Source organism: Brassica napus, chromosome A3 (genome assembly GCF_020379485.1).
Source record: "Brassica napus cultivar Da-Ae chromosome A3, Da-Ae, whole genome shotgun sequence".
In the NCBI taxonomy this organism is placed as follows: Eukaryota; Viridiplantae; Streptophyta; class Magnoliopsida; order Brassicales; family Brassicaceae; genus Brassica; species Brassica napus.
The window spans coordinates 37,603,540-37,616,159 of NC_063436.1; the positions used below are offsets into that span (position 1 = coordinate 37,603,540).

At 34.4% G+C, this 12,620-nt stretch overlaps 1 protein-coding gene and 1 long non-coding RNA gene across 5 annotated transcripts; one reads left to right on the top strand and one right to left on the bottom strand.

Annotated features, from left to right (window-relative positions):
* Positions 1-583: 583 nt before the first annotated feature.
* On the bottom strand, positions 584-8,202 carry LOC106407809 (lysine-specific demethylase JMJ25). Of its 4 annotated transcripts, none has more exons than XM_048777205.1 (12): positions 8,009-8,202; positions 7,199-7,730; positions 6,999-7,114; positions 6,816-6,915; positions 6,605-6,737; positions 6,300-6,363; positions 5,526-6,225; positions 4,789-5,415; positions 4,627-4,705; positions 4,471-4,556; positions 4,239-4,358; positions 584-866 (listed from the first exon to the last, which is right to left on the bottom strand). In XM_048777205.1, the coding sequence occupies exons 2-12, from the start codon at positions 7,721-7,723 to the stop codon at positions 780-782; spliced, it is 2,637 nt and encodes an 878-aa protein (XP_048633162.1). In that variant the 5' UTR covers positions 7,724-7,730; positions 8,009-8,202; the 3' UTR covers positions 584-779. The 4 variants fall into 4 exon arrangements, with proteins under 4 accessions (XP_048633162.1, XP_048633163.1, XP_048633161.1 ...); XM_048777206.1 differs by having other exon boundaries at positions 4,633-4,705; positions 8,009-8,201; XM_048777204.1 differs by lacking the exon at positions 584-866 and having other exon boundaries at positions 4,020-4,358.
* Positions 8,203-8,917: 715 nt separating this feature from the next.
* LOC125607292 lies at positions 8,918-9,840 on the top strand. Its single transcript, XR_007338456.1, has 4 exons — positions 8,918-9,079; positions 9,168-9,232; positions 9,319-9,376; positions 9,495-9,840. It is a non-coding gene; the product is annotated as an uncharacterized LOC125607292 (long non-coding RNA).
* The last annotated feature ends 2,780 nt before the right edge of the window (positions 9,841-12,620 follow it).

Below are 12,620 nucleotides of genomic sequence, written 5' to 3' on the forward strand. Positions count from 1 at the left end.
TCAAATTATATTATACTCCCTCCATTCCACAAAGAAAGACTTTTTAGTATTTTCACACATATTAAGAAAACACATTAAACTATCATAATAAATGTATTGTTTTCTGTATTTTCAGTTTTCAATAGCTTTTAACCAATAGTAATTCAATAAAGTCAATTAATTTTCTTGAAATTTACAATTTTTTTTATAGAAAACACAAAAATACATCTTTCTAAAACAATTATTTTTTTAAAAAAAATCTATCATTAAAGAACGGATGGAGTAGATGTTATTATAGAAGTGAAAATATCAATAGGTTGGCGATGCTCCTAGCTGAAGCATATCGGCTTCCTTTCCCACACACTCACCGCATCCTAGCGAAAGTTCACATTTCAAGTTTTACAAGAAACGGACCCTCCGCTTCCCGCCACCAAAACACTGGTTGCATGTGAGTATGTTGTTTTACTTTTTTTGGAAAACACGTGGAATACTAAAGTTTTTACATTTACAAACCACTTTTAATAAATTGAGACAGTTTTCTTTTGAATAAGAAAGAAATATGTCTTCCAAAAGATAACCAATTTGTATAATGACAAATTAACGATGTCAATGTGCTTATCTGATTAGAAAATCCAATGAAGTTCATGAAAACGAAGACGAAAAATCCAAAGGTGACTTATGTTGACATTTCCATGAAAGTATTTCTTTCTTTCTAATATGTATACGGGACCCGAGAATCCTACACATTGAAGGCACAACAAAATATCTCTTTGTAGATGTCACACAAAAGCTGCCTTCAACTATTGGGCCATTGGTTTGGACTCTTCTGGTAACGTCTCAAGTTCTATGAGAGCTTGCTCGATCGCATAGATCACCATCTTCTTTATCTGTTACATGAGTAAAGAAAAAAATAGCATTAAATGGTCAACCCAGTGAATGAATACAAAAGGAGAAGAATAAAATTTAAATATGTCATCTTTCATCATACATGTACAGATGTAATAACATAGAACTACAATATTTTAAAAGTCGGTGTAGACGATGACTACGCACCCACCTAGGTGGCAAATTGAATCTAAACAAAGCAAATTTTTTAGAACGGTTATTTAATGAAAATAGTTTAGGTGTTCAAAAATCGGTTTAGTAGGCGCCCACCCAATAATAATCATATATAAAGAACCTAATTACTTCCTACCGATTTCTTAAACACCGGAAGATATATTACTCGATCAAGATACTCACCAATATTTCAAGAGAATATACTTTTTTCTATTGACTGCTACTGCTATATATATATATGTGTGTGTGTGTGTGTGTGTGTGTTTTATCAAGATTTTACTTATGCACAAATATACTATTATACTTCTAAACTCTCAAATTTCATCCCACAACCCTGATGGTTGGGAAACAATTTCGATCAAAATTTGGTTTTGTGTAAAACATAGCCATGACCATATAAACTCATGTAGCAGAAGCTTTTAAGATAAGGCTCCGCCTTGCAGCAACGTTGTAGGCATGCGCTTGGATTTTCTTGTCGTGATGGTTCCTTCTAGTTGACAGTTTGCTCATATAGATGCAGCGCATAGAAGACATTTACCTCGCGAAAACATCAAAATTCCTTTTCTTAGTTTTCCTTTTGGTGTTTTCTTTTATTAATATTAAGATAAGGTTATGTTTTGCTTTTAGGATTAGGATTTATTTCATTAGTATTCATAGAGAACTCTCAATCATTGCAAGGTATGATATATTGAATTAAGATTGAAGTTTCACAAAGAGCGTTGGGAAGCACTGCCAAGAGTATTCGCGCCGTTTTTCGTTTTGAATCCAAGAACTCTTTACTTGCTCGAGATCATCCTTGATCTTTAGTGATTTAGCTTCCACTCTCCATCAAAATATCATTTTCGGAAGGTTTATCCTCATGTCATCCTTCTTTTCAGAAAGTGTATTTCTGTTCCGGCTCTTTTTGGTATCATGAATCATTTCCTTTTTATCTTAGGACTAATATTGCTTGTTTTAGCTTCCGTTTTAGTTTGGTTTATTACATTTCCTCTTTTGGGTTATTGTTCCTCTGGATACATAGATGCTCCGCTGGCTCAGTTCCCGGAAAAATATAGCTATTCCGCCGGCTTTATTTCCCTTTTAGGATTCTTGTAAAACTTCGGTTTCATTACCGACTCGTTACTTTTGGTTTATCATTTTCTTTTTGCTAGTTAAAATCTTATAAAGGTAGGAGGAATCCGCGATGTGTAATCGAATATAGATCACAAAACTAAGTGAAGGTTATTGATTACCAGATTTTAATACATTTAAGATGTCTAGCCAAATCTTGTATTGCCAAGCACAGCCACATTGATTTGTTTTCGACTATTGATTTGTTTTCTAATAAGGCATCAAGGAGTGCAACATGGTACTACTTGACTAAGCCCCGTGTGCTCGTCGAAGGAGGGGGTTTTCTTTACCAAACTTCGTTTACGTTAACAAGGAAAAATAAAATCCTTAGCAGAACCCATCATTCATTCAATTTTTTCGACTATTGATTTGTTTTCTAATAAGGCATCAAGGACTGAAACCGGTACTACTTGACTAAGCTCCGTGTGCTCGTCGAAGGAGGGGGGGGGGTTTCTTTACCAAACTTCGCTTACGATAACAAGAAAAATAAAATCCTTAGCAGAGTCCATCATCCATTCAATGATTTCTAAATACTGACAGGGTGTTTTAGTAGATTTGGAAAGATTTTTATATATTAAAAATAGAAACGCAAGTCCGAAAGAAAGCTTGCGGATTTACAAAAACTAAAATAGGCAAACACTAAGAAGATATTTTCTTTCCACAAATGGAGAGGATGATGACCAACGGATGAATAATTAACTCGAGGATCTTCCTTTACCACCCCTTCTTGTAGTCAAACCTATAGATCCTTGAGAAATTGCGACGAAATTGGATTTGCTTACACATACTGACAATTCACTCGTTATAATGCTCCATCTATCGGTGTTAATGTATAATGGTATGTTCCATCAAATCATCTCGAGAATTCCACGATTTGAGGAGTTCGTAAACCAAGAGCTAGCAATTCATAGGATGCATTGGAAGCCCTATCAATGTCCACACAAGACAATGATGCCGCGAGCGCCAATTATTTTGAGGGTGCACTTAACCCAAACTTGAGACTTTATTGGGTGTGGTGACAGGGGTAAAATCTAAAGGAGCATACTAGTAGAAGTTACAACCCTTTGTCCCGGCCATTTTAGCGCGCGTATCAGCCCAAGGCATAAAAAACCAGAACTAACATCTCAAGCAAAGAAAAATCATTTATGCAGCCCGATATTTTGCGTATAGACAAGGGATTGAGTTGCAGATACAAGTAATCATCTCTGCAACCGAGCCCCTATGTTAGTTAATAGACAATCTACATGCAACCCAAACACCCTCTCATTATTGTTGAGACAATATCTTAGGGGTGTGTACAAACGCACAAATCTGATTCAGAAAAATTGATCAAGATTGCACACTTCCAGACATAGGTCCTCTCGACCCCAAGTTGAAATACAACCCGAACTCGTGTCAATGTGATTTTCTTTTTGAGGCCTACCTATAACAATGAATCCCGTGGGGAGCCATATTTCACATAGAGCCTCACTTGTTTTCAGTTAATGTGTTTGACTTTATGTAAGGATATTTTAAAAAAAAAACGTTTACACTTAAAAACAAAGAAGTCTAACAAGAGTATGTTATTCAATATGTTGGATAACAGCCCTTCGGATATTTTACCCTTGATGCTAGTTGATAGAGATGTGCATTTTGTTTTTTTTTTTTTGTTTTTTTTTGTTGAGCTTGGAAAAGGTCATAGCTAGCTGAATTAAAACTAGTATTTTTTTTAATAGAAAATTGTTTGGTTGGTTCAATTCTTTGAATAATAGTTGAACTAAGATGTACTCATATAGTCTATTTTGATATTTAAATGTATCTATATATTAAGAACTAAACAAATTTTGGTCATTTTTGGTTTAAAACGGTTCAGTCTTTTGATGTCGGTTCAATAAAGATAAAAATTTTGATTCAGAGTAAACCGATTGGTGTTCGGTTCTAGTTCGGTTCAAATAAACATCTCTCCTAATTGGATCCAGATATCCAAGAATAACCCGGATATCCAGCTAAACCCCACCAGCATCAACCATACATAGACACACAAACACACGAACATACAACAACAACAAAAAGAAGACATTGATTAATTGGTAAAGAGAGAAAAGACTTGCCTCAAGTTTGTCCTCTCTGGCCTTATGGTTCTTCGGAAGTTGGCGAAACTCCTCTGTCAGACGCAGACACTCTTTAATGTTCTCTGGTGATACAAAGTCTACTGCCACTTTTGTGCACGACTGTCCCAGAAAATTGCCGACCATAAAACATGTTTTCATTAGATTCTCAACTAGAAAGCTAATTATGTGACAGTTTAAAGTGGAAGAAGAAGAGAAAATCAATAGAGCTTACCTTCAGATTCCGAACTTGATGAGGACAGCCGGCAGGAATAAACACGGCTTCTCCTAGCTTTTGCACAAACGTCCATGGTTCGATCCCTACAAATTTTAGACATGAGATTTAGTTTGTCAGAAAAGAGAGCAAAATAAATATGGGTTGTTCAGTTACATATACCGAACTCCGCCTTGAGTTTTCTTTTATGCTCAACGGTTAAATAGCATGATTGGTCATGTATCGGATGATAAACCTGAAAAGTAAAATGTCAAAACCTCGTCAGTACCTAGAAAGTAAACTCAGTTAAAAGGTTGTTGCTGATGGGTGTAGTTTTACCTTTGTGACTGGGCAACAATAAGCGTGCCTAAACTCTTTAAAATGTTTTCTCAGATACTCTTCCAACTTGGGAACATCTTCTCTCCTAAATATGTCCCAAAGAGCACTTCCCGTTTCATCCTTTTCATGGCTTAGAATCTCTGTCATGTTCATTTCTTCTTCCTCTTGGCTACATGCAACACCATAGCCACGTTCTTCGAACTTGTTCTGTTCCTTGTGTTTCTGCTTTATATCTTTAACTGCAGATATCTGTTCTTGACTTAACGTTATCTCAGCCGTATGCGTCAGTATATTAACCGCATCAGACATATCACAGTGAAGCTTGGTCACGGAATCGCCTCTACCGAGCTCGTCCGGAATCCCATAGGCAATGTAAGTCTTAGGACCCAGGTCCGGTTTGATGAGTGCTTCAGGAAGCTTTGCTGCAATGTTCAGAATCCCAGTTCTAGGGTCGCTATATTCTTGGAAAGGTAATGCGGATATGAACTCGTCACAGTGGCGAGGTAAAAGATCTTCAAATTTATCGGAAGGAGGCCAGTCCTTTAGCTTCAACATCTCAGGCCAGAAGTTTTCATATGTTCTTCCCTTGCTGTAACCTTCAAAGAAGTCACGAGTGTTCACATCCACCTGATTAAAGAAGAGATTATCATTTAATTAACGACCAGATCTATTATCATTTTTAGTAGGTGAATTCAGAATCTAAAATATTACTAATGACTATATATATATATATATACCTCACACTGAGATAAACAATCAATTGCTTTGACGTGAGACATGATCTTAGAACTTGATGTTGATGAATCGCATAAAGCTCGCCACATAACCATCGGCTCCCAGCTTAAACCAGGTGTGCTATCAAGAACGTTCCTGGCGATTACCGGTTCACCTTTTGCCCAATGCTCTTGGAAATGCAGAAGCACTTCTTCCTTCAAGACATCAATTGAATCAGGGCAGAACAAGTAGTTGTCGCTTGATCTCATCCTCGAAGCTGCTTTCCTTCTCATATCTGTCTCCAAGGCAGAGCACTTACAGTTCAATTCTCTAGGGAGGCTTATAATGTACGATGCCAAGAGAGTCTCAGCCTTTTGTTCCAAGTCTGACATCCGCATCCGCGGTAAGATTCGCTGAAGCTTCAACGTACATTCACCGCAACCACCTAGTGCTTTTGGTGCACAAGTGATGCTTCCGTTGGCGCCAGCATTCCACTGGGGGGATGGTTTAGCTTCTTCGTCCTCCTCAGATACAGAAGAGGAGCTCGGCTCCATTTCTAGACCATGCATATACTTGTATCCTTTGTCAACATAGTGTAACTTTATTTCAGGGCGTTCAGAGATCGATCCTTGGCGAATCTCTTGGCAGCATTTCAGACAAAGCTCGTAAGAGCACTTTGGGCAGCTCCGGTGCAAGTCAACGATTGAAGTTGCGCAATGATCACTGCAACAAGAGATGGTTACAGCAATGATCTTAATTAACTCTCTATTAGATATAACTAACTTGAGTGTGCTTACCAGTATACACGTTCATCACAGTAGCTTACTGCCCTATTTACATCAACTTCAGATGGCAGTATTCCTACATAAAAATGTCATAAGATTAGGAGAAAAAATCACTTATAGCAACATAAGTCAGTCTTAGCCGCTGAGCCGGATCTGAGATTTCCCAGGGACTATACACATTTCTTAAGGACTGTAATTAAAAAAAAAAAAAATTCTTTCACAATTTTGAAGGCATATATCTTTTATATATATATAACCTCTAAAATTTTTAGTGCTGTGCCCAAATCCGGCCCTGCTTAGTAGCATAAGATTCATACCTTGAACTTTTGCCTCAATTTCAATCTCTTCACTCTGGGATTCAGATATTGTTTTCAGAAATGGAAGCATCAGTGAAATCAAGTATTGGAGATGATGGCGTCTTTCAGAAATTGAGAGTTCCTTGTTCGATGTCTGTTCAGATACTAGTAGTTAGCAAAGAAAAACCATCATGAATGATTCGATTCTCTCCTACAATGTGATATGTGATACCTTGATTAAACCATTCAAATGCAAGCATCTGCTGCAGTTACAGTTTTTGCGGCAGGAAGGGCATTTGTCAACGACATCATCCTCAGGTAACTCTGGATACCTGCAACCAACACATAGAGTAAGCATATCGAATTTGTTATGAGAGCAGAGAAACATATTACGATTAAGACAGAAGAAACTAACCATTTCCTTGTACATTGAAGACAGTACATGGTGTCTTCACATTCACTGCATCTGAGAAGAGTTACCCTTGCCCCTTTCAAGCACTGGTGGCAAATTGGATTGCGTTCCTTACACTCCTGCCAAGGCAAAAAGATAAGAGTTTAAGTACTGTAACACGTTTCTATTTCTTTTGTAACACGTGACTGAGAAGAAGTAGCAACTGTGTCATTTTCAGGAATGTTGGAAGCTTTCCTTCTTCGTCGGGATGATGCCTCCTTCATCTTAGAAATCAGGTTAACTTCTTTTTCCCATTCCAGGTCTTCTTCAAGTTCTACCTGGCGTCTGTAGAACTTTTTTCTAGAACTCTGATTCTCTAATATTGTGCAATCATCCTCATCTTCAGATTTAGCATCAACTTCTTCTTCCCTATTTTCCACGGTGTTCCTCCGCCTAGTAATCCAATCACTTAGCATGATATCATCATCAGAGCGTTTCACATCTTTGCTGCTTCTTTTGTCGTTGGTTTCAAGCGCCAAATCGTGATCGTCTACGGAATGCTTCCTTTTCCTACAATAGACTCTCGATATCGCAGGCTTGGAGCTCGTCCAGGCCTCATCATCTCCCCTCCTACTGGTAGAACCTTTGGACTTGAACAATCTAAAACTTCTCTTCTTCTTGGTCCACCAAGAATAAGTTAGAGATTTCTCCATCAGAAGACTGTAATGCTCCAAACTCACACTGCCCATTTTTTCGCTGCAACAAAAGAAAAAAAAAAGAGAAAAACGTAACAGTTTTTTTTATTTTATTTAACAAAAGAAAAATTCTAAAGTTTTTCATAATTAATTTCCACATGACTCGCCACAAATAAGAAAAAAAGGAAAAATCTACGGTTTACGAATTTGATGTTTGAATTTGAACCCAGAACAAGCTACATTCGTGTTCATGATCACAATTAATAAAAGGTTCCTTAATAAAACAGAGAGATATATCCATCGACTCATAATCAAAGCCGAGATATAACAAATGTTTACCCGAACGCGTTGGAAGCAACGATGATTCTCTACCGAAGCCTAGATTCCAGCTAGAGAGAGAATTTAGCTGATAAGATTTAAACAATTCCCAGAAAATTTTTTTAGAGTTCTCAAACTTTGCAATTTAACTTAATACAAAAAGTTAAGAACACTTTTCTTTTTCCATTTTCCTTTTTAATTCGATGGGCACGGAAATAAAAGAAGCATCATACTAGTTCATAATCTCACCGTTACATACGTTACTCTACTTTAACGCCTTGAGCCAACAGGATTTGTCCCTGGTTACCAAACGAACACGTGACAAGTCATTAATAATCTTTTTAATATGTTAATAACTCTTTTTGTTTTAAAATCCACAGGTTTTTATTACAATGAGAGAGAAATATAAATGAGGAATATAAAGATCTAGTTCTCATTAATATGATATTTGCTGACTAGAAACACTGTCCTAATTAAAATTACTTTATTTCATTTACCATTCATCAAATCCATAAAAAAAATCAAGTCAAAATTATATATTATTTTTTCGGATTTACTTCTATTCTAGTCTAATTTTGTTTGCATCTAAAGATTTAAATTTGTATTCCTTCGTTTGACCAAATTGATTTTGTTTTCTTTTTTTAATACAATAAATACCATTTATCCAAATACTTCTAATAAAAAGGAAAAATATTTTGGGGAGACTTGCCATAAAACGAAAAAGAAAAGGCAAAATTGGATAAAAAGGACACTTTCACCCTAGGTTTGTCCCTCTGGTATTTTTTTTTTCTTAGTTAGTTGGAGAAATAAGATTTATATTAATGTTAATACCATAATACCTTCAAATTAACCAAATTAAATTTTCAATTAAATACATAATTTAGTTTAATTATAAATTATTTTATTTTTAAAAAGTAAAAAAAGTAAAAAAACATGAAAAGGTAACATGTTTACCCTAATTATTTTTCTAATTCTATGATCTTCTCCGCCTAAGCTTTTAAAGCCCTTCAATGGTGATTTTGGCTTGAGGAGAATCCTACCTTCTTCCTGATTAAGCTTACCTTTGCTATTGTTTTGATTGAATATTCTCTGGTTCGGTTCCTAAAAATCTTGTGGCTACAGGATAGTTTTTAAGTTTTCTTAACAGAGTTTTTAATAGTCATATATTTGGTATTTACAGACCTTCGAGATAACAAGCAATTCTTCATAGATCATCCTGGTGCAGTGCCAATTACTACACACCAGGTATTGTCTTCAAACGCTTAGTCTCACCATGAGTACCAGGTTCTTCATGAAAAGAAAATGGTCTAATATTGTTAAGAATTCTGCAGAGAGAAGAACTGAAGTAACTGAATGTAGTTCTAGGCATTATAAAAATCTCACGTCAAGGTTCGTATGTTTGCATAGCCTCTTGTAAAAGAGTTGAGTTTTCCTATATTTTAGGGATTCTGCAGTATGTGAAGGGAGTGTTTGATTGAGCCATAAACTGATAAAAATGGTGTTTCAGGCACCAAAACAGAAGAAGAAAAAGAACAATAATCGTTGCATGATCTTCTGATAAGAATCTCTAAAGACTAGGAGATAAATAAAAAGAAGAAGAAGAAGAAAATATTGACAATTTAATTGGTCCCCACTAATATGAAAATTAGACGTTAAGGGTGACATTATGAGTAGCTTTTTGTATAGTTTCTAAAAAAAAGTTGTGTTGTTGTGTCTGTTACTCTTTGCTGGTGAATCCTTTGAGTTCACAGTGTGTTTTACTCTTGCCATGTAGACTAATCTCACTCTTCTACTTTGTTCTTGATGGGATCACTATTTTGTATTTATATATTAATCTAATTGGATTTGCAATTTTTGCTTCTGTTTTTAAGTTGTTTATCTTCTGCAATGATGTTAGAGACATCATAGCACCAGTTTAACCGGTTGTTGGAATCGTTTCTTTAAAGGAGCCAGAATTTGAAAAAGTAATAGTATAATTTTAATGTCAAAAATAGGGAGATAACTCAGTTTCATTGTCAACTACGAAACTCCACTCATCACTGTAACTACACATCCATTCACCAGATTTAACGTAGATTAGAACCATGTTGTATTGATAGAGAAAAGAGATGATTATGTTGATGAAGAAGAGAGAAACACAAACAACGAAGAGAAAAGATCGTGGGAGAAGGAAAAAAACGTGGGAGAAAATATTATATGAGATATTTAGGGAAGATTTAGTTTCGATTTAGGAAACATCTTTAACCGAATATGGAAGTTTCCATATTTTCGGATTTCACGTAGAATATATTTCCTACCTAACTCAGAACACAGTAGAGTAGATGTGTTCTTCCTTAAGCGCCACATAAGGTAAAAAGCAGAACATGTTATGGCACATAATATAGATAAGGTATATCACTGCGTTGTGGCTATATGTCGTTACCAACTGTAGGTATACTGAAGACATCTTTCTTGATTATAATGTTTCGAAATATAGCTTGGTTAGAATATATAAGAAATGCTAGTTTACGTTGTATACCCAAGATATATCTATGTATAAAACTTAGTATCCGATATCTAGACTAAGTAGATGATCAGAATGAGTATTCTAACTGTAGCCAGAAGATTAAATAAAATCTGTTTCCACTTTTAAAAAAAAACTTTAAGACATATATATTTTCATACTTATGTTTCCAATAGTTTTCATATTTTTTTAACATTTTTAAAATTCAATTTACTATTTTTTTCATAAAAGGGTAAAAGTTGTTCGGGATTGCCCAAATATCAGAAGTATTATTGTGATAAATAAAAGTTGAAAGTGTCCTATTTTTCTAATTTTTTCAGAGGAAAAATCGTTCAAAGAAAAAGAACTAAAAAATTAAGTCAAAATAGGTCCGGTTCTTATTATGTCAGAACGATTACATCATACGTTACACAACGATCTTGACCAAACCAGACTGTCGAACAATAAGGGTCTTGACCAAACTAACGATAAGACTTAAGTCATTCCTTCACAGCTGTCAACCAACGATGAAATTTGTGCTCACGTCTGGTACACATTATCCAAAACTTTATTTATGTGTTCTCATCACATCATATGATTTAATTAAAAAGTATGACATAGATTTTCATGACATGTACCATGTTTTTTTTTGTTTAACCAGGGGTATCCAGACCTATAGATAGCTCCATTCTAATCTTCAAGGAAAAATGCAGTCTACGGTTAGATCTTTTCTCTGGATATGCAAATGGATCATAAGCATAGACCTATATATGTATTGGTGTCCATGAATAATGTGACTTTGTTTCGCATAGTAGGTGAATCAAAACTGAAACATGTCAGCGTCTCAAGCTCCTCCCCTTACCACTTGACCACAAGATCCCGGATATGTACCATGTTAATTATTAATAAATACGAGATACTAATCTGCGTTGTGTGTCGAGTAAAATAATTTATTAGTTTATTTATTGTATGTTGTACTATAAGATTTGTTTTATAGTTTTTTCTAGGTAAAGACATTTATATATTCTTTCGGATTCAGTTGATTTATTCGGATTTTTTGGATTTTTAGAGTTAGAATTTTGAATTCTATTCGGATATTTACAAATTTTGGTTTGGATTTGGTTCAAATCATTGCGGTTTCGATTTGGATTCGAGTTCTAGTACCCATTTAATTATGTATTTTTTTAACAAAAATCTAAATATACTTAAATCCTCCAAATCCAAAAATAAAATAATATAAAACATAAAAATTTGAATAATGTAAGACTAAATATTTAAATTTACATAAAATTAGTTCAATTCAAATATTTGGATGGAGAACAAATAAATATTTTCAGTATTTTGAAAATTTTCTGTTATTTTTAGATATTTACTTATGACTATGTTGATAATTTTTAGATATTTTCATATTTTTTGAATACCTAATAGATAAAAAAATTGAAAATAATTAATATATTTAAGTATATAATTGTGAGTTAGATATTTTTGGTATCAAAAATATTTTAGTTTGGATAAGATTCAGATCTGGTTGTCTGGATATTCAATTTTTAGATCCATCTATCTAGTACTTAATCGTTTTTTTTATGGTTTAGTATTACTTTCAAATCTATTTTGGATCGGTTCTTCGGATCAGATATTTTGCCCAGATTTCCTTTCTTCTAATAATATAAAGAAAAACAAAAATAAATGTAAAAAAAAATATTGTGGGATTTTTAACATACATAATTATTGGACTATACTTTAAGACAACCAATAAAAATGGTGGGGCATCGTGTCAATATTGTTGGGCATGTTGCAAAACTGACTAGTCTATAACCAATAACTTGTATTTTCTTATAAAAATATTGGTAAATATAATAAAACATGATACAATCGAGAGTGATAAGTGTTAGATTTGCGTGGAAAATAACGTGATCTCTTCAATCGGCACTTGAATTCTGTTTTTTTTTTTAAATCGATTTCATGAACTTTTTTTCTTTTAACGCTTTTCTGATTTCTGATTTTTCTACCGATCTGATTATGTTTCTAATTCTTGGTATGATATGAAAACTACATAAAGAAAACTAATATTTGGCTAAACTAAAGATCCGACTTTCTGTGTGGTATTTTTTTACCTCAATTTCCTTAATTCATAACTAATCGCAATTATTT

What these genes read in the sequence shown, in the direction of transcription:
- LOC106407809 (XM_048777204.1), bottom strand. Translation starts at nt 7,723, where the DNA reads ATGGGCAGTGTGAGTTTGGAGCATTACAGTCTTCTGATGGAGAAATCT. An exon ending in ATTTGAATGGTTTAATCAAG is followed by an intron (nt 6,738 to 6,815) that starts GTATCACATATC and finishes GTATCTGAACAG; the next exon opens with ACATCGAACAAGGAACTCTC. An exon ending in ATCAAGTTCGGAATCTGAAG is followed by an intron (nt 4,359 to 4,470) that starts GTAAGCTCTATT and finishes TTTCTGGGACAG; the next exon opens with TCGTGCACAAAAGTGGCAGT.